This window comes from Falco biarmicus, chromosome 4 (assembly GCF_023638135.1).
Source record: "Falco biarmicus isolate bFalBia1 chromosome 4, bFalBia1.pri, whole genome shotgun sequence".
Lineage (NCBI taxonomy): Eukaryota > Metazoa > Chordata > Aves > Falconiformes > Falconidae > Falco > Falco biarmicus.
Genome location: NC_079291.1, coordinates 51,090,748 through 51,112,488, shown reverse-complemented (window position 1 = coordinate 51,112,488; position 21,741 = coordinate 51,090,748). Strand labels below are relative to the sequence as shown.

Sequence of the window (21,741 nt, the reverse complement as noted above, 5' to 3'; positions counted from 1 at the left end):
CCTTTCTGCACTGGGAGCTAAAAGTGGGAGGAGAACAGGGACTCGGCAAATCTTTGCCAGAAGATTTAAGCCATTTAGATGCTTAAGTTGCAATATCCTCAGAGAATCCCAAATTTTCTCAAGGCTGGGCTATCATGAAATGAAAAAAGCCTGTGCAACAGAAAGTAAATCTCTTCTGGAAGATGCTAACATAAGGACACCGGCAGCAGTCATAATCCACAGTGATTACTAGGATGCTTTCAAATTTGATGAATTGACTGGTTGGCCGAATAGCAGCTATTCTAACCGCCCTGCCACCGGGGCCCTGGGATCACTCCTGGAGGCACTTGCAGCATTGCTGGAAACCATCCTGTGCCAAGAGCCTCGCCTGCCGCCTCAGCCAGCCGGCGGCGGCGCACTGTGCTCCGCATAAGCCGCAGGAACGCAACGTCTGCCCAAGCAGAGCCACTGTGTGCCTGGCAGGGCTGGCTGGCTTACGGGTGTACACGAGACAAGGGATGTCATAAAAACAATTAACAAAATCCTGTACCTTCCCGACAGAAACCCAGACACCCTGTAGCTTCTGCTGCAGGCTACTGCTTGTATTACATTTCTGTAACTATCCCCGCAGGTTTAAAGACAGGGAAATTGGAGAAATGGACAGCTTCTGTAAATAAGTTTATAACACAATAATTATCAAAGAAGGTGGCTGTCATCGGAGGGATGGCGATCACACTCACAACAAGGCTTTTCCTATTTCCACAGATGTGTTTCTGCAGGTACAATTGCGAGAGCAAATGATGGCATTTTAAGCTGCATTTCCTATTTTTCAAGCTGAAGCACTTGGAACATTAACAGTGCCAAAATGTCACTGGTGGAGGGCATTTGTGGCACCTGAGGTACAGCAAAGGAAAAGCAACTGTCTCAGCAGGGAAATCTTGCCCTCTGTTTTACTTTCCAACTATTTTAACTAAGACTTTTTTGCAGTTCTACAGGTTTCATACACGGCAGGCAGCGCAGACCAAGAGACACAGTGTCAGTCTCAAAATATATGCACAGACCCAGATGACGAGAAACCTCTTACCTCCGTTTGCATCTGTGAGTTCCGTTCTTCTCAGGAACCCCAGATAGCCAGTTCGAGCCCAGATAGTCTGTGTGTCTCCGAAGCTGAGTCGTGAATTAAAATGATCTGATTGCAAAGATTCATCTCCGTAGATGGTAAAATACCCACTGGCATTGTGAGTGCTGTGAACCCATATCTAAGTTAAAAGCAATTATACTGGTATTAATTAAAGTAGCTTTCCAGAACGAAGCATTGTTGAAAATTTTTGATGTGAATGTTTTTAGTCATAGCTAGATAATACTATAACGCTTCTTAACACTTGCTGAATTTGTAGCTGACCCAGGTTTAGGCACGGAGACCCCAGTGTGACCTTGCTGCTGTCGGAGTGCAGAGTGGAGCTGTGCCTCAGGAGAGACATGCCGGACTCATGTCTGCGGGGACACCTGCCTCGCAGCCCTCTGGCTCCTGGAATGGCTCAGCTAGTTTGGAGGTCTGCTTGGTTATGGCAATTTTCAGAAAAGCCCAGAGACCACAGTGCTCTTTCCATAGCCTCCCTGCCCCGTTTCAGTGTATTTACACCAGCAGCGCATCCTCCGTAAACACCAGACAGATTATTTTAAAGGGTGCAGCCAGGGCCCTTCACTTCTGGAGGATTCATCTCTTCTAACTCAAGGCATCATGGAAATTTTTACAGTTTCACGGTAATGAAATCTTACAGATGAATCTCACATATTAGATTGTCGTTTTAATTATGACTAAGCAAATTCTTCACGTTGTTAATTAGATCCTTAATTGCTCATTGAAAATAATATTTTTTTTCTCTCCCTAGAAACTTAAAATAAATTGGAGAAACATACAGCCTTGCTCAACTCAGCTAATGGGAGTACATCTTTGTGTTTAAGCACAATGATTATAAAGAGAATAGCACTAGAAAACCATCTAGGTGAAATTGGACTAATCAATAAACTGATTTTTTCATGTAAGATTCCAATAGAATTAGTGAAGCACCAAGTAGAAAATAATTAGGAAAAGCAGATTTTTTTTTTTTAATTTTTTTAACAAACTTCAGCTATTATTAGCATTTATCAGGTTATATTATTAACAATTTCAACAATTATACAAATACCATGCTGCACAGCTTATATACTATAAAGATCTGTAGAATTCACAACTTTCTTAACTGGGCTTTTGAGAAGACATACTATAGGAAGAAACCATTGGCCCATTGGCATACACAACAATAGCTTTATCTCTGCAATTTAGTTCAGAGCATATAAAGGTTAAGTTTTCATGACTCACCTCACCAAGATGAGAATCTCCTAAGGGTCCCTTTGTTTCTGGATTAGCAATAATGATACGTACTCCTGGGAGGATCTATTGAAAGAAAACATGAGGCAGTAAGAAAGCAGATACCAGTTTATGCAATCATATGCTGGCTCTTTGTCCCCCAAAAGACTTCATTAGAAATAAGAAGAAATCCTTAAAAAGTTAAAGTAGACTTATAACATGAAAAATTAAAATATTCTGTAGATGTAATAAATTCTGAGATATCTGGGAAATGCTACAAACCCTCTTCTCTTTGTGAAAGCTGTTCCATCATGAAAAACTCTTCAGAAATCAAATGTTCACCTACAATATAAAGATCCTACCAAGTGGCCCTGTCTTTCTGAGAGTATATACTAGAAGAGAGAAAAAAAAATGCTAGTCACATGGCACTTTGTCCTGAAACAAAAAGAAAGCCAGCGGCATCATGCAACCTCCCCAGAACAACGGCCTGCAAATGACTTCATGGAAGGGACACTCAACTGCTACAGAGGTGGGCAGGTGTTGAACTCCAAAATAGAAAAGGGAACATCTTATGACCATGAGTCTCTGCAAAATGATGGTTACTGAGAGCTTTGGATGAGCACCCACAGCACCGAGGGTGGTCAGTGAGCAGGCAGTGCCCTGGTGGCTCGGTGCAGCGGGGATGGTACCCCTCCTTTTGCCTGGAGGCAGAGCGCACTTAGACCTCGGCCACGGGCAATCGGCCAGACGGCGCAGCCAGGGACAGAGCTGAGAGCAGCATCCCCATCCCTGTGAGCCAGTCCTGTGTCCTCACCCTGCCCCAACCGCGATGCCGTGATCAGTAGATAGCATCAGTAATCTCAGACCAGTTCTCAGTGGAGGTGGGTCTCCATCGATAAAAAGTGCCTTCACGAGTGGCACATTGGGTGGCTGTTTCAAGAGTGAGACGCGGAGGATGAAATACCTTCTTTTTGCAGGAAAGTAGGAAATGCCTCTTGTGTACAAGAGGGAGGCACAGCCCCTGAGGGAGCAGTAACACACCAGTTACTGCCATCGTGCTGTAAACTCAACAGCAAAGAAAGGTCTTCAGCCTACACAGTTGATAAAGCCCTTCTCGACACTACATGTCAAAATAAACCGAAATGGAAATTTACTGAAAAGATGTTCCACAGAAGGTATCTTTAAATCTTCTTTCAGTACTTACTTTTCCTGACTCCATGAGGGGCAAACTATGTGGAGATCCTCTTTCAACTAAACGAACTCTGTAAAATACATGTAAAAATAATATGCATAATACACAGTTGCATTTATTTGGTTTTCATTAATGTTTATTTCTAAAAGGAAAGGTTAATGGTCACAGAGATTAATGTTATTTTTGGAATGGATGAAGCTTATATCTTGTAGGTCATAATCAGGCCCAATATTTAATCTTAATCAAGACTTAGGGCTGGGAAAATAATGAAAAAATGCTGTGTATGAACATTTCCTTAAATATTAAATTCTTCAGATGTAGTTGGTGCCTTTTATTTGTTTTTGATAGACTTTTGTAAATGGAATTCCATGCACAAATTTATTCACAGGAAGAAGGATCTAAAATAATTGATTTCCCACAAGAACATTATAAATGCCAGGGCACAGACAGAAAAGCATGTGAGCTGAGTGAGCAACCACATTCCACGAGTAGTTAACAGTTAAAATCAAAGTCATATCGAAATAACTAATAACCTGGCCTCGGCTTTGAATCCGCATTTGCAATCTTTTAATTATTTTCAATGGACAGTGGTTGATTAACATTTTAATATAAAAAAATAGTTTTAACGAAAAACATTATTACTGCTGAGGTCAGGCCCTTTCTCTGAGTGTGGCTCTCTGGTCCTTTCTCTTCCTTTCCTAGATAATTTATTTTCCCACTAAAGGAACATGAATGGCAGCTATCCTTCAGTGGTATGGTGGTCTGGAAGGAAATTCCTCATTTAACCTTAGAAAAGTACTCAGCAGGTTAGAACGAAAGAGTCTTTAAAGTCCTAAAATAGCTGACGATCTCAGCCAGTAGATGAAGAAAATTTTGGTAACGCCTAGACATTCCTGTATCCTAAGTGAGATAACTTAAAAGTTCTAACAGGCCATGAAACCCTCAAACTTCCCACTCCTGAACATTTTTCATAATCCACTTCACCAAGCTAAATCTGGACTTCTGTCAAAAGAGCTGCTCTTACCTCTTTCCTCCCCTCAGCTGTGATCAGAAAGAAAAAAAGCGAGACAAGATGCCCTGTAAAAGGTAAAGATGAAACATTGCAAGAGAGGAAGACATAGCTAGGAGCAGGTGGGTGGAGAACTAGATCTGGTTAAACTGATCATAAACCTGCAGCCTGTTAGAGGCAGTCACAATAGATCTTGTTCAGCCTGTTTTGAGGTCTTTTATAGGCAGAGTACTACAGTGCTCAGTTTGGGGAAGGAGCGATGAGACACAGACACCTCAGCTAGAGATCCCTTTGGAGAAGAACAAAGCCTTGGGAAGTTCAGCCCCTAACCATAAAGGAGACAGAAAAAGATTATTTTTTTTTTTCCTATTTCTTTGCTCCAAAAGTCTTCTATATAAAAGCTGGGACTGTCGAGGTCAAGGCAGGAATAATGAAGTGTTTTATCTGCAGTTCTGGGAAGTTTCTCAACCTTGATGGATGGGGCAGGGCTAAGCCCTGAGGCACTGCACATCACTGTGAACAGCTCCTTACGCTAACAGAAAGAGATACCCAAATACCCAGCAATTTCAGACTGCTTTTCCAAGTTATTTTGAGAAGGAAAGTATGTAAAGTGCCTGCAAGGGGCACTGCCTGGAGCAGGCATGGTTAGGCAGCTGCAGCCTGACCTGCTCTCTTGCAAGGTGTGAACAGCAACCACCTTCCAATGTTTGTTCAACTGCCACAGAACTCCCAGACAGAGCCCGAAGCACTAATTACCACTTCTGTGTGTAACCTGTAACGGTATACTGTCCTTTTTCTACACCGTACTGATCTCTCAAACCTCTGTTTTGTTACAGGAGTGCACACACACCTGTGTTCTACAACGTTCTCTGCTGAAAAGCAGTAGGGCCACCACTGGATTCAACTAGAGACACAGAAATGGGGCAGCAGAAACCCAGGCAACAGAGGCTTCACTATAAGGTGTATGCGCAAGGTTAAATGATTGCTACTTTATAAAGGGTATGTCGATATAAGCCATGTTTGCCTTGCTGTTCAAATGGCAAGCTAAATCATAGGTACTTAGGAATATGCAGCAAAGGCTTTAAAAATAATCCTGTGCATATGGAAACAAAAAAATATTGCAAACCCCAGTTGTAATAATGCCTGTATATCTGGCTTTATATATATATCTTTGTTCTGTAAAATCCATATTAGTGTAGAAATAGAAAATGCCTTAAACTGAGTTCTTCCAAACAGCTGACATCTCCAATCTTTAGATCTGTATTTGCAGACAGGTAGCTGCTCTTAGAAGAACCAGTCATCATCTCCACCACTTGGTATCTCCTTTAACAGACACAGTTATCTTGTTTATTACTTACCAACATTTGTCAAATACAGAAAATCTTAAAAAGGAGACAATTTAAAAAACCTCAGCCATAAGCACTGCTAAGAGTGATGGTGTAACAAAGGTCAGGAAGTACTTTATTTAAATTTAAGACTGGTTTAAAAAGAATCCGATTTGCGTAACAGTAGCAAAAAACCTCTGGGGCAGGAGAAGTGTTTGTCAGTGTTGTCCAGCTGCCCAGGGTCACTGCTGGCCTTTGCTCCCTTCCCATTGTTAAGACATGCCTCGGTGAAGTGTTGCTGAACTCCAGGCCTAGCAGAAATCACATATAATAAAGCCATACTACTGGAAATGAATCAACATTCATAAATCTGACAATCTCTTTCTTCTTTGCTTTCAGCATCTGTGCTTCCCACCTTGTTCTTATTATCACTAGCATATTCTTCTGGTTCCCTTCACCTGTTTCCTCCAACCTTGTCTGGTTTTTTAGCACATGACGATCCAGAAGGCGTAATTTCTCAGCTTCCAGTTCTGTTAAACCTCTCCCACTCAGTGCTTTCTGCCTCAATCCCTACAGATTTATCCCAGCAGCGCACTAAACACAGAAATGGCATTTCCTGGAGGCTTTCTGCGAGGGCCCTGTTAGCGCTCAAAAACTTCGACTCCTTTTTAAAAAGTTTCTGCTAAGCTCACAATGCAGTTGGGAACACGCTGTTAAATCTCTTAACAACTCTGAAATAATAAAAGATATTTTGCCCCAAAGAGATTTCAAAAAAATAGAAGTAAACCATTACACTCTGATGTTACCAACTCCTATGTGTATACTTAATTTTAAGTGTGTAATAGTCTTATTAATTCAACTGGGACTAGTACTGTGAATAAATTATGGACATCAGGCAATAATTTTTAAAATTAGTTTTACTGTGCCTCAGCATAAAATAATTCAATTGTTCCCACTCTTCCCTAAGAGATATCCATCCTTCCACTGACAAACACAGACAGCAGACACAACTGAAAACTTCTTTGCTTCCCTCTCGGGTGAGCAGCATCGCTCTCGAGGCTGGTCTGGCAGGCAAGGTAAAAAGGCAGAGCACAGGGTCCCCCAGACCCCAGAACACCTCTGAATTACCCAGGTGCTGCTGGCAAAGAAACCCAGGGCTCCTCATAGCCTTCTCAGGACAATGTTAGTGAGCCTTCTCCAACTTCACAGCTATAATGTGCTCCCAGACAGCAGGGGTCCGGCATGGGCAAGTCCTGTTTCTCTGCAGTGCTCCAGCCATTCCTTGTTGGGAGCAAACCCGATCTCTTCCGAAGTGAGTACAGAGCCTTCCCGCTGCCTTCTGCTGCCTTCCAGCCTTGCTGGGAAGGGCAGAGGCGAACGTGGCTGTAGAGCCAGCCTGGGCAAAGAGCCTGAAAATCAAGTGGATGGGATAAAAATGCTGCCCTTGGGCGTGAAAACTACTTTTGCACCTTCTGGTGGTTTGCAGCCAAGCTGAGAGGGAAAACATAAAATGAGTGACCCACTGTAGAGCAGACACAGGGTTTCTCTCACACCAAAATGTCACACTGGAGCAGAAAACATTCAAGAATCGTTGCACTGTTACAAAGCTCTAAGCAGTGATGATACACGGTGAATCTGTAGCATTTATATAGTATAGTATAGGCAAGTACGATTTTTATATTTTTTCCCACTGGTTCCTAAAAATTAGTCTTTTTTCTTAAAAAAAAATCTCTAACTGGAGTTGTACAGTTGAGAAAGCTGCCTGTGCTTCCAAATCTGGCTGCTGGGATTTCACAGGGAATGAAGCTACAACACCAGTATGTGCTGAACTTTTTTTTTTTTTGGGTTACGATTTAATACATTGGACAGATTTCATCTCCTTTAAATCAAACATTTACTATAGAAAAGCAGGATTGAAATGACTTCAGAATGAAAACTGGCAAGCTGTAACTAACTGGGCACTGTAATCGCTGTGCAGCAAAGGGGATATCGAAATACTGTAACAATGTCTTTCTGCCTAACTATCTCACATGAAACTGCAAGTTTTGTTTATGCTTCTTTTCAGATCTGGTCCATTTGGTGATGAAAACTCTCCAAAATACGTTCTGCAGCTTGCTAGTATTTTGCACTAATCAGAGAGTTTGTCAGCTGAGCTATTAACTATTGCTTTGGGAATCCGCAGGGGCTGAAGCGTGCAGAGTGGTACTAACTGGTGTTACAATGCCAAAACTGGGCAAACCTTCAAAGCTGGCTGTGCTGTGGCTCTGAGAAAGACTTTGGATTCTGTGATTCTAATAGAGATGGAAAGAAGCTGTGAGGTTATCCAAGTCTCGCTCCCTGCCAAAAAAAGACTTCCCTGCAGTGCACTTTCGAGTGCTTTGTCTACTCCTGTTACAGTATCTCAGATGATGGGGCTTCTTCCACTTCCCTTCAGAGTTTATTTCTCAGCTGAATGTATTTTATATTCAGGAATCTTTTTTCCTCTGTGGTGCTTGGCACAAACCGTTCTTCGCTTTCCATTGTTATTTCTAACTAGCTGTCCACGTCCAATTCAAAGGAGTTATTCCGACTGTCCCCTTTCTTTTAAAATATAACTCAGCTAAAGAGTTTATCTTTTCCCCTAACACTTGGTCAAACCCCATATCTTGAACTTTTTCCTTTCCTTTATAGCCATTTACAGAAGCTGAGCCATGGTAACTGCCCTCCTCCTCCTTGCCAGTGTGCCAGCATCTTCTGCTGTTAGCCAGGTTTGGGCACTGAAGCGTGGCACCGTCCATCATCTCAAGCTCCTATTTGTCTGTTTACCCTCCTGTCCCTTCCTCCTGCCCTAAGCGGTCTGTTCTTACACCATGTCACTTTGCAGCCATGCCAGCTTGGAAGTCCAGCTTTTTGGTTTCTTTAATACTAGCTATTTTGCACACTGATTTCTTTCGGTAGCTATTTTGAGATGCTGCCACTCTTGAAAACCTTCAGCAACAAAACCTAGAGGAAACCAGATAGGATGTGATGCACACACAACCTAATATATATTGAAAATTCACTGTATGTAAGTCCCCTCCTTGCCTATAGCCTTTCCATGGCAGAAAGAAACAGCTGATGCTCTTTTTGGTTTCATTCCAGTTCTATTTCTTAAATTTTCCTGCTGATTGTCATCTTATGTTAGCAGTTGAGCTTTCGGGGAAGAAGGTGGGTGTTTTCTTATCCTGCAAAGAACTGATGCTTTGAAAATTTTTGCATATTACACTGGAATAAAAAAGTGTAATATAGAAAGAAGCTGTAAACAGAATCTGAAAAAAATAATATCACAGGTCAGAAAGAGATTATTTATGTTTACTGTTTCAGTTTTTTGGTTTTGTTTTGAAATGTAAGTTAATTAATTCTCCAAACTGAAAATGCTTTTACTACCACCACCATAAACAAAAATTAAAAGTTCAAGTAGGGTGTTTTGACCACTTTGAGAATTCCATCTTTTTCATTAAGCTGAAAAAGATCTGTCAAAACTGACTTCTGATCTCAATACAATGGTGTTTTCTGGTGAAAAAAGACAACCACCTAACTAGGAATTTTAACTAACATCTATTTGTAAGGCATTTAATGCCAGAGAGCACATATGCTTTCGTGTTGCTATATCCAGAGCGCAGTGACTTCCCAGTTCCAACTCAAATGGCCAGGAACTATTGTCATGACCTATTGCCATCATCAACACCTTTCAGATAGATATATAGATATAGATATATATATATTGCTGTCTAATGTTGAGATGGTGCCTGGGTAAGACTGATGGTGGGAAAGGGCTGATGCAGCCTGTTCTGATTTTCTATAGCAAGAGGAAAGATGGGCACTGTAGGTAACAGTGGGAGCCTGGACTAGTGTCAGGGCTCTTTGACACTCAAGACTTGCAGTGCATCGTCTCTTTACTCAAATACTAAAATATTTATACATAAACTATTCCAGAATTTACAAGTCAATGAGCTAATTCTACCAAAAATGGAAAAACAGAAAACATAAGCTCTGCCTTCCAAAATGACATACACAGATCAAATAGCCAGATCTGAAAAGGAGGAAAATGGCATTGCTGAACACTTAGGCTGAAGGGAAAATCTAGCTAATGAAGAAGAGTTTCCCTGCATCATCCTGGTTTCCTCAGAGCAATTTTCCGCCCATCACATGACCAATTCAGATAATGGATAAATTCACTGAGACTGAAAAGGGGAGTTTTGGATTGAGGCAAACTTTATAGCCAACAAAATGAACAACCATTAAATGTTCTATATGTCTTGGACGTATTTCAGTCCTGTTAATTCGATAATCAACAAGTTCAGTTAAAGAATCAGCACTAAATCACTTCCTTTAATGTAAAGACTTTTCTTCACTATAAACCTAAATTACACTTCATGTGGCAAATTCCCTGAGGTCAAAAGCAAACAGCTTCCAATCCTTCAGACAGCTGAACAAAGCAGCAGAAAAGGTTACACAAGGATTTAAGATGCTTTGGAAAAACTGGAAAGGGATTGAAATGGGGCAGAAACTCTGGTTCAGGAAAGGGATATTCAAAACTTCATAGAATAAAAAAGTAACAGCAATTTTATCATATAAGACTATGGGAATATGTAAAAAAACTAAGCTATGTTTATGTCTGTTTTCAACCTTGGAGTACTTTAAAATATTCAGCTCTCATCATATGTGAACCACATTGAACTTGCTTGAATTAACTTTTGCACATTGTGTATAGCACAATACGCAACCATGTCAAGTGAACGCTGTGGACTGGGACTCTGGAGAATTTGCTGTCCCTCCTGGCCCCACCTGACACCTACTGTGCCCCATCAGGCACAGCATCACCCTGCTCTGTGCCTCAGGTTCGTATTTGCAAGAACAGGCATAATGCTGCTCTCAGCTGGTATCTTTTTATTTACATGACAAACCTCCCAGGACATGGTGTTTATCACTAATTGTCTTAACAGCACTTTTCATAATCACAGTTGTGATCTGATGATTCTGTTTAATTCAACATGCTTTTTCTACTTCATAATCATCTTTATCTTCCCAGTTCTAATCGAGAAAAAAAGAGACTCCACACACAGGGAAAACTTTCATGACAACAGACTTGGGATCTGAAAACATCTGCATCTAATTGAATTAGTTTATATGGTGTTAAAAAATGATGGAAACAATTTTATCTTCCTTGACACAATATTCATATTCTACATTCACACAATGTAATCAAAGGTGGAATTTCTGAAATCAACTCATCCTCTTTCACTTGCCCTCCTGTCTTGCTGCAACCTTCAGAATTCACCCTGCATTTCTTGGGAAGAACTGGCAGAAAGTTTCCTCTCCTTAACAAGCACCAGAGACATTTCCTTTGCATGGCAAACTTCAACACACAGAGCTGTTTTTTTAGTTGAAATAAAACTGCAGATTACCACTCTGAAGAAAAGGTCAGTGGTGCCAGGAGCAGCAGTGCCTGGTACACCTGAAGGGACTGAAAAGGAACTGTCCTTTTCCCAGGGGACTTACTGAGAACCCTGGCTGAGCTTCAGACTCTTCACATAGGTAAGCTCATCTTCTGCAAACAGACACTTAGTATACGCAATATTAAGGATATGTGAAGCTTGAAGCAACATATTAAGAGCTACTGAAGAGAGCTATTTAAGAGCGTATTACACCTCTAACCAATTTAGTGTTGGATCCTTATATAAATATAGGATGCTTTTACTGTTTTTCAGGGCCCTCCTTCCCAGCCATAACCATTTAGTATTCCTACAGCCAGAGACTCCACTGCCAACAGGAGCCAAACAAGTGCCTGAGGCTAGCAAAGCTGGAGTGGGTCTCCAAGGTGGCAGAGCCCTTTTCCCAGGGGTAACCGCCAGCACAGCACCCTCTGCTGAATTATTTGTTGCAAGAAACTGTCAGCGTGTGGGACAGCAAAGGTCCTGTCCTTCTGCAGAGGCTGGCAAGAGAAAAGGGGAAAGGAAAGAGGGATGGAAAGCACTTAGGAAGCTCCATCTCCTACACCACACCACAGCCTGCGGCTGGGTCTGGCAGAAGCTACAAAAGCTCACTCCAAATTTTACATGTATTCATTCAACATTTTCCTTCCAGAGCAGATGTCTCCATTGTGAAATGCACTCTAAGGTAGCAATATGGGAAAGCAGCACTGTTTCCTCCACTACTGAAACAGTAAACGTACTCTATGTTGATCACTGTCCGCATTTTAAAGAATCACTGTTTAGTGCTCCATTAGTGGTATCTACCAAAATGAGGGAAACAAAGCAAATTATGCTTCAGCATACACTACCTGCAAAAATCAATTACATAAGACATTTTAACTGTAAAGAAAATGAAATAATGAAAATTCCGTTTTTTTAAGACATTCCTGTATGGTTAGACTCATGGCAGACTCTGGGAAGAGAAAGAAAGAAGAATGGGAATAACTTATATATATATATATATATGGGGAAAAAAAAGGAAGATTTTCTAATACATCTTCTCAGAAATGTAAGCAGCCAGCTTGCTTTATCAATTCCCAGCTTCTGTAAGGAGCATGACTGAAAGAGAAGAAACTATAACACCAAAGAAACACAGTATATTCTGATATGGGAAATCCCTTTTTTAAGAAACAGCATCAGACGTTCTTCAGGAATAAAAATGTTGGTGTATTTTAATAAGCTGAAATATTACTGGGAAATTTCAAACTGGTTTGTCAAAACAAACAAAAATTGAATGATCTTCCATTTAGTTCTTCTACTCATGGCTGAAGAGTAACATGCACATGAATGACAATTGCAAACAATCAAACAAATGTCCAACTGCAGTCCGCTGTCTTTCCTGGAAAGCTAGGGCTTTTTATTTTGCCTTTGTTTTTGTCTTACTTGGTACACATGACAGTATCCTCTTTCCCCTAAGCCCTCCAGGGAAATATAACTGGAATTTCTTGATTTGTAGTTAAAAGTATGCTAAACCACATCCTCTCTCAAAACCTGCACTCAGAGCCAACTCTCATTGTCCTGTTCCACTGAAATCATAATATTGTAATCCCTTGAAGATGACTTTATCAAGGAAGAAACAGACTTGTTTCAAGGGAGGAAATATTTCAGGAGCTAGTAGTCTTGCCTTAGCAAGCACAGAAATTTGCTTTGTAGGGCTCCCACCCCCCTAGTTTAATTTCACAGCTCAGACTGACTGGGACAAGAGGGGGTGACTTACTGTCTGAAAGTCATTGGATGTTCATCCCTTTCTCCTGCCCTGGAATAAAAGTTGCTTTATGCCTGGAAACATGAAGCATCCTCACAAGCTCTTAAAACAGGTATATTTACAAATTTTGCTGTAACTCCGGATCCTCATACGTAAACAGTGCAATCCCTTAGATGTTATTTGCTCCTCTTCGGTTTCCCAGGTCATCAGCTTTGTCCCTAACCACTGACTATCCAGCGCACAGAGGTTCAACAAGTCTCTTGGTTTGTCCCCTGACACAGGCAGGAACAGCAAGAGGGAATCTTTCCTCTAGACAGACTGGGACTTCTCCTCTAAGCCAGAACTGGAAGTGCTGACATGATGCTTATCAGCCCAAATTAACATTTTTTTCCTGGGAGATTTGTTTCCCATAGATCAGGAACAGCACCAAGGGGATTTCTGAGACAGCAGGATCTGCATGGCAGAAACAAAACAACGTTGCTACAAGGCCAAGGCTGTATCTCCTCCTGAGCAAAACCATGAAGAACGAGGAGGATTTTGCCAGTACCATGACAGCTTAAACTCACTAATGAGATTCTGCAAGTTAACGGGCAAAATGCCTGAAAGCCAGACGTTTCTACAGAGACACCTCAACATGAAGCTGCATCGTTACGTATCATACTTAAAACTCTGACGGATTTCGGTTTTATTTTAAAGACCTCAACCCTTCCTCCTCCCAACTGAGCTACCTCTTCTACTGACTTCACAGCAGTGAAAGTCTTCTCATTTTTCCATGGGAAACCTGTTTCTGTGATAAAAGAAAAAAAACCCCAAACCGCTAAAGCAACAGATAGTCTAAAAAAGAAAAAAAAGCATGGGTGATGTCTGAAACTTGGAATTGGAGGCACCCAGATGAGAAGATCCTCAAAGCTGGGGATGACCAGAATGGCACTGCTGGAGGTAGCACTTGACAATTCAATTTGTAAACAAGCTTACTACATATAAAGCACTCACCGGTGGCTTTCTGAGGCCAGTGACTTGTGAGGTTTATGTTTTGACCAGTTTCCCAGGCGTATAGCACTTCAAACCTCAAAATACTCTACACACTTTGCCTACTGAATCTTACCACAAGGGAGAAGATGGCTGGTTGTCAAAGGGGGCAACAGTAGATTTAAACTACCCTTCTGGATCCCACACAGAGTGAATAATTGAGGCCTGGTATTTTCTTTAACCTGCAGCTGGGCTCTGTATGCTGTAACTCATTACAAGAGCTGGAAAAAGCACTGCTCCCCAGAGCATCAGGGAGCACTCTTCGAAGCTCCTCTTTTGCTACCGTTGGAAAACGGCTTTCAAGTATGATTAAGCAAATGAAGTTTCACAAAAGGTAACTATTTCACTGTCACTTGCCGTTAGCATGTCTCCTTCAGACGTATCTCCCCCCAGTTTCTTTTCCCTACTACGTGACTATAAAATGGTTATCCTCCATGCTGTGACTGTACTACAGAGCACTGCTACGGCTATAGCTTAGATAATAATTTACCTAAATAGCTTTTCTTTGCCTAGTAACCCAGTAATAAGAGTATTTTTCAAACTAGATGGAGTAGAAGTGTTTGACAATTAGGAAAAAACCTCCCACGGCTTTGTTGCTTGGTATTACCCAAAACAAAAAAATATATACAACATCAACGTTTCAGTAAAATATGGAGAAGGATAAACATTTGACAGCCAGAATAAAAGGCTATTTTTCTTTTCCTGCATGAAGTCTGAAATGCTGAAATATATTAAAATGAAGCCAAAGCCTTAACTCATTCCTTTTGATAGAGTCTGCATTTGAGACTGGGCTCAGAGTATAAGCAATCTATATAAATAAATCCGAAGTAACTGTTTTCACATATGTTTGAAATGCTGCAAGTGTGCCCTTCTTTTCTTGGGGAATGTGATTCAGAATTTCCAACCTCTGAAATCACCTTTGTCAAGGAGACAATGTCTCAGCAAGTCTGACGAAGTTCAAAGATCTCTGAATACCCCCGAAGATCAAAACAAAAAAGAAGATTTAGCACAACATACAAGTGACTGCCTAAGAAATCAAGTCTGCTAATGACGTAAATATATACAAGGGGTACCTTTTTGTAAGAGAGACACTAATCTGCATCACTCCAAGAAGATGCCAGTGATCGCATAAGAAGAGAAGACACCTATTTGTACAGCTCCACAAACTGTTTCTTTAATAAATACAGGAGGTAATCAGGTTAAAATAACTGTTCTAATGATGGAGTGGGAGTATTTCAATGAGAGACTATGGATACCACAAGCCACCCACTGAATGACAGCCAGACTAAAAAAATTAGTAACTTAAACCCAAATACATCTTGGTGCTTCTAGTCTCTTTGGCAATATCCCACACCTGGATCTGGCTCCCTGTCTGGTGCCAGCTGCCTCACCATGCCTGTGACCAAGAACCATCCAAGCAGCTCACCATTACATGTGGCTCAAAAGGAAATCTAGTAAACCACAGCAGGGTTTAATAAATTAAACTCTCAAGTTTTCTAACCCTATGGAAAAAACACAGGCTCAACTAGATGAAATTGAATAATTTAAATGACCATTTAATGCACCAATTATTTCACCAAAAGGAATACTGGAATTTAAAGACAGGATAGGAAGGATATGAGAGGTAAGGGTGCCTGCATATATGAAACTACAGATGGCATCAAATAAAATTGAGAACATTGTTTACTAGCACAGGTTGAAAGTCTTCATCCTTCCCTAGTTTGGTACAGAATGTGGGTGTAGTTCAACAATCAGCTTAATCACAATTTGTAATCAAAATAAGGGGAAACTTTCTACTACAAATGCATGCAAAATGCTATCAAAATCTCCATCAATACATACCTGACTTGATTAGTAGCTCTCTCCCCCTGGAAGTCTAAGCCTCCACTCCACCAGAGCTCCCAAGCTGTCACTCCCTGCTACTGAACAAGAGGACTGGTGCCATTCTTCCCTGCTTTTGGGGGTGGATATAGATTGACTTTGTTCCTTTTTACTTCTTTGTAATTTTAAAATAAATTCCAATATCAAAGCAGATCTTTCCTTACCCAACTTAGGGCAGGACAATGATTTTCGTAATTATTTTTTTTCTTTATGGATAAGATTTTGTAATAGAAGAGAATATTAGAATGCAGGAGGATGTTTATCTTTACAAGATTTGCAGGAACTTTCAACTTTAGGGGATCAATGATCTTCCTCAGCCATCACCAGATGGATCCTTCAGCTCACTAATTAAAACTTCTGAGGAAATCCTCTATACAACATCTTAAATGTGAAAGATACAGAAATGCAGAAAAAAATGCCTATGTTAAAATTTTGAGCAAAAATTCAAAGTCAAAATATTGTAACATTTTAAATGACATTTTATTTCTTATTCATACCAGCTTAGTTTCAAATTTAAGGTAATTGCAGAATTTAAACTAGCAGGTTAAAACAGTAACATTTTGAAAAAAAAAATTGAATTATTCTTAAAAAATATGTTTTAGAGTATTTGCAAATATATTGAGACATTTGAAATTCAAGCCTGACCTGCTGAAGAACACTTAAAAAATATTTTTGCCTGTCTATGTGAAAGGAAGATTTATTTTGGAATACATGAGGTCTATTCTCAGTTTGATGAAGTGGTTTGTTTTGCCAATAAATAATTTTTCTACCGAGAACTAACCTGCTGTTAAGAATGAGGAGGCTGTGGCATTTGTATGCTATTATCAGATGTATTTTTTGTTGGGACATTTTTAATTTTATAAGCACATGTGCATATTGTTTTATAACACCCTGGATAAATGGGATGCTTGGGTTTTAGATTTACATCTTTACTGCTACAAAAGCATGTAAGTGTTATAAAAGCCAACATCTTTCAAGTATATGGTGTTTTGGTATGATGAGAAAAGAGGCTCACTCTCTCTCCTTTTTATCTTCCAAGCACTTCTCAGCTTTTAGCATATTTAGGTGCCTTGTGTTTAACCACCTGAAAAGCTCTCTGAGGAGAACATCACTGATCTAAAATGATGATGGATCTGAAAACCAGCAGTTTAGGCAGCAGGACAAGAATATGAATATATTCATTCTATTTCTTTTTCCTTTTTAGGGGGAGGAGATAAAGTTCTTTTCCCAAAGGCAGCAGCAGAGAAATGCAGCCAACAACCTGACAGGGTGCTCATGCCTGGAGTTTTGTTGCATTTGTTCTCCCTGCAGACGCACCCAGGCACATCTACATGACCTGAGTTGCACGGTGAGTCAGCAACTGGGACCAGCCATGCTGTGCCAGCACAGCCTGCTGTGCGCCAGCTCACGTGTGGTGAAGCATTAATCCACCTGTTTTGCCTTTTGGGTCTGAGCTAAACTCTCTAAACAGCATGTCAGCCACTTGGTGCCAACTCAGGAGTCTCCTGGTTTTTTTATTCAACAGCCCAGGTGAGACTTGAGTGTCTTTGCTCACTCTTTCTCGGCCATCCTGGGGATACTCTTGATTTTTTAGAATATCAATGAGATGCCGAGTACAATACTGATGTACTGTCACCAAGAGCAAGCCAGAGTTGTATACTCCTGCTATTAGGATGTTACTCAGTTTCCAAAAAGAGGTGTCTAACACCCCATGAGATAGCACAGGGTGCCTGGACATCTCATTAGTGCTAGCAAACACAACACGAGCTCTATGGGAGACCCTGCTGCAGTAGGTATAGCATCTAAAACGGCACTGATGCTTGCGGTTAGGCAATCACATCTCTTCCTGGTATCGTAACTGATGCCAGCCACTGATGGAGTGGTTGCATCCCTGGCACAAGTTTCCTAAATCTCCAGGTGAGCCCGGCCCCAGCCATTTCCCTCAGCTGACAACTACAGCCAGAGCTGCAGAGTCCCAGCGGCTAAACCAGTGGGCTGGTGGCTCAAAACCACACAGAGGCACACAAAAAAGGTGTTTGAGAACCTTCAACCTGACCTAAGAAGCAAACCATCCAAATAATGCGAAAGCTGGGAGGACATGTCTAGTTTGGTTGATGGACCACCCCTAGATCTCTACCCAAATCATACATCACACAGGCATTTTGATCTAAACTCCTACCAAGCAACATTTCTGTAAGCTGTGAATTGTGCACACATAATGTCCAGATGAGCTTGAAATAGTTGTATTCAAACTAATTATTAATTTTTACAGATGTGAACAGGATTTGAATAATCTCAGAAAGATGAACTACAGCTGCTTTTGCAGCAACTAGAAAGTCTTATCATGGCAACTAAAAAAAAAAAAAAATGTTCAGTCTTTTCCAAATTCTGTAAAATATCTTCTAAAATACAAAATCTGAAAAAAAAATTTCTCACACTTTTTATGTTGTTGGGGGACTGGCTGACCTGCAAAGACTTGGTGGGTTGTTACTATACAGTCTCACAGCTATGTACAGCAGTCTTTCAGTTACTGTTAAGCAATAGTGACATTCAGTTCCATAAAAATGGTTAGAAACAGCAAGTGTGATGACACTATGTCAAATAAAATTGTTTTCTCACCTAATTTATGACCCATGAATCTAATACCAAATTCCACAGGACTGAGTAAATGAAGCATGGCTTTAATCCATAAAACTAAAATCTACATTACCACAATCTGAGAAACCAACTCTAAAGATCATCTTCCGTGCTCTGTAGAATTAGTCAGTAAATATAACTAATATACTACCAAGTCTGATCCTGATAACAATGTCTACTTCTTAATGACATGACAAAGGCAGAGAAATAGTATGCCCATGATTTATGCAGCTTTTATTAACAGTAAATATTATTTCCTCTATATAAATATAAATGATTTTATTGTTTATAATTTTTATTAACTGTGAATGTTATGTTCTCTTTCTATATATGTTTCTAAATACTTACCTTCTAATGAATAGTCTGTAAGTGTCTTTCTCCTCTCAGAAAAAATAATTTCAAATAAGGAATTAATCTACATTTGCTTTTTTCTTTCCCCTCTATAGCTACAGCTTTATTTTTAATAATTCATTAGCTCTTTCTCCTGCACTTGAATGATGCTTACATCTATCTATGTACATCGTGCTCAACTTAAACTATTTCAGAGCTCTTAGATTAGAGCAAACACTATGGGTAAATATGTCTTACCTTACTGTGTCCATTAAAAAATAAACATTTGATTTCTAAAGTTAGAAATAAACATTTGATTTCCAAAGTTAGTCATGTAAGCTTCCTTCCTCACCAATAAAGAAATAAAACTACCTTAAAGGTCAATTCCTCCCATGCTGGTGCATGTCTGAGATAGCTGCAATACACTGGTGGGGTGTGTGCCTCTCCCGTGACTGCCGAAGGAGCCTGGCAGACCACTTCAGGCTGGATGAGATCTGTTCTGGTCACAGGGTTTGCTCCGCTCTTAGGTAATGATATGTTCCATTTCTCATTTCTTTTTTACAACATAAATCTTTCAACTTCTCAAGTAAATCTCCTTTTGAAAGTGCAATGCAGAGATGGTAGGCTTACATAACGATAACACCTTTTTACAAAAAAAAAGGCCTTTATTTTGCTTGGTTGAGTATGAGCATGGACTGTGCTGTACACAGCAGCCCTTGCAGTTGCTTGGCCAGGAAGACCAAGTTTTCTATGGCTGGGTTATGCAGACAGTAGCATCCCAAAGGATGGATCAGACATAAGCATTATTGTTGGTAACATTGTGTGCAAAGGAATAAAGAAATGGTGAAAGTCAAGTATCTTGCAGTTCCTTTCCTCCATCTGCCAAACTCCACGTGCTAGAAGAAAATAACTGTATGTGAAAACTATCCAGAGGATAATTTGGGCCTGCAGTGCCCTGAGGTCTGCACCCTGCAAGCTGAGCCGGTCACTTTGATATAGCTAAAGTTGGTATTCACCTAAGGGGGACAAATTCTCTGTTAAGCTTTTAAGAAGGATGAAAGAAAAAGAACAAAAAAAAAAAAAAGAAAAAGAAAAAAAAAAGGAAAAAAACACCCCTATCTGAATAATGTTTTTTTAAAAGAACCAGGACTGTTGAACACTGTCAATTAATGTTCACCTTTCCCAGAGTTAATAGAAAATGTTTTGTTTTGTTAAAATTTTGTAAAGAGACTACTTGCTGGCCTTTTGACCAGAGTACTGGAAAACTGAACTGTATGTGAATGGGTATTTTCTAAAATAACACCTAAAATCAGAAGTTTCCCTCCAACTTTAAGATTTCAGACATCTCCTTAATGTTCTCGCTTCTTGTATATTTATCTAACGTTAAAGACAGAACTCGAAAATACCCACAGTTACAGAATGTGGTTGCTCACAACGGCTGAAGCTGACAGTCTATTCCCTCATAGTCTTGCAGCATTAAGAATTGCAGCAAAATTCCCCCATGGTATCCCCACTGGCTAACAACCGCTAGCCCAGGGGAAACACCTCTGTGCAGCTAAAAGGCCCAACGGGACTCCATTTCTTAGGGACCAGCTGGGCTGCACCCCCAGAATACCAGCATCATGAAATCCTGAAGGCAAGAAAAGCAAGGCATCTTCTTAGTCACTGCAGCGCTGATGTCAGATGCTTCAGTTTTATCAATGGTAAAATTAATTAAGCAACTAATAAAAATGTCTACGTCTGCTGGCTGGTAGGAGTTAGCACAAATTATTAATGAGGATTACAAAGGTTTTCAGGGACCGCGAAGTGTGCTGAAGTAGCTTTCTTGCTAGTAACTCTGATAATTGTGTGTATTAGAGAAAAAGAAAAAGGTGGTTCCGACCTGTCATGCCTCAGTGCCCTCATATCAACATACACTGTGGTGGGATCTGGTCCAGATGTTCCCTGTAAACAACAACATCAGCTAATGAGAACCTGAAGTCTGGGAAGAGGAAAGAATTTTACCCCCCCAAATAACTGAATGTTCATTTCACTGCTAATTATGCTAATCAAATGATAAGTTATATTTAAGCTCTTCATCAAACAAAGCTCAGCTTTTACAGAATCGGAAAGAGCACTGGAAAACATACCTACCGTCAGGTACTTGTTACCTCGGGGATCGGAAAAACATCAAGCGGTCATACTACTTAATCAAACACATGTCAACATAGGTTTCATTTGCTACAGAAGGCCAAGTAATCAGGACGTGGATACATACAAAAAATGTTAAACACGTTTTGCCATATAAAGGAATGCTGAAATTGCTGAGGAGACACAGTTTAATGGCAGAAGCACATGGACAGGAATGTGAAGCATGGTTTACTGAGAGTCTTCCATACATGCAACAGAGAATATACTCGAAGCTAAAGATAGTAAAGGTAGCACGCATGACACGAATCAATGTGGACTGAAAGTCTGTAAGCAATTATTCTGATCCTTTCCAGTCTTCCACTGCATAATTTACATCCTTGCTTTATGTCACAATATTTAGTTACTTGAGAAGCAGTAGACTAATTTTAGTTTCCTTTCATGCAGAGATGATAAGAGTCTTCTAGGCCTTTCCACCCACAGCTTTGCTGCAGTTTTGTAACCTGCTATGATCTTCCCTTATCCAAAACCTCAAATTCATCACCACTGAACATCATGTGAATTCCCAATGCTCTAGTCTAGGGCTCTTCTCTCGGCTGCGTACCTCACGTCACTGCTAAGCAGAAAGCTAGAAGAAAAGCATAGCTTCATTTTCAAACACTGGAACTTTGGAAATTTTCTTTTC

At 40.3% G+C, this 21,741-nt stretch overlaps 1 protein-coding gene across 4 annotated transcripts in view; it reads right to left on the bottom strand.

Moving 5' to 3' along the window:
- DIP2C (disco interacting protein 2 homolog C) overlaps positions 1–21,741 on the bottom strand; it is a 325,231-nt gene that overhangs the window by 8,377 nt on the left and 295,113 nt on the right. For all 4 annotated transcript variants that reach the window (XM_056336759.1, XM_056336760.1, XM_056336762.1 and 1 more), the window contains 4 exons: positions 20,812–20,873; positions 3,534–3,591; positions 2,342–2,416; positions 1,064–1,238 (listed from right to left, as the gene is read on the bottom strand). In XM_056336759.1, coding sequence (XP_056192734.1) covers positions 1,064–1,238; positions 2,342–2,416; positions 3,534–3,591; positions 20,812–20,873 — 370 coding nt within the window. The remainder of the gene's footprint in view (positions 1–1,063; positions 1,239–2,341; positions 2,417–3,533; positions 3,592–20,811; positions 20,874–21,741) is intronic.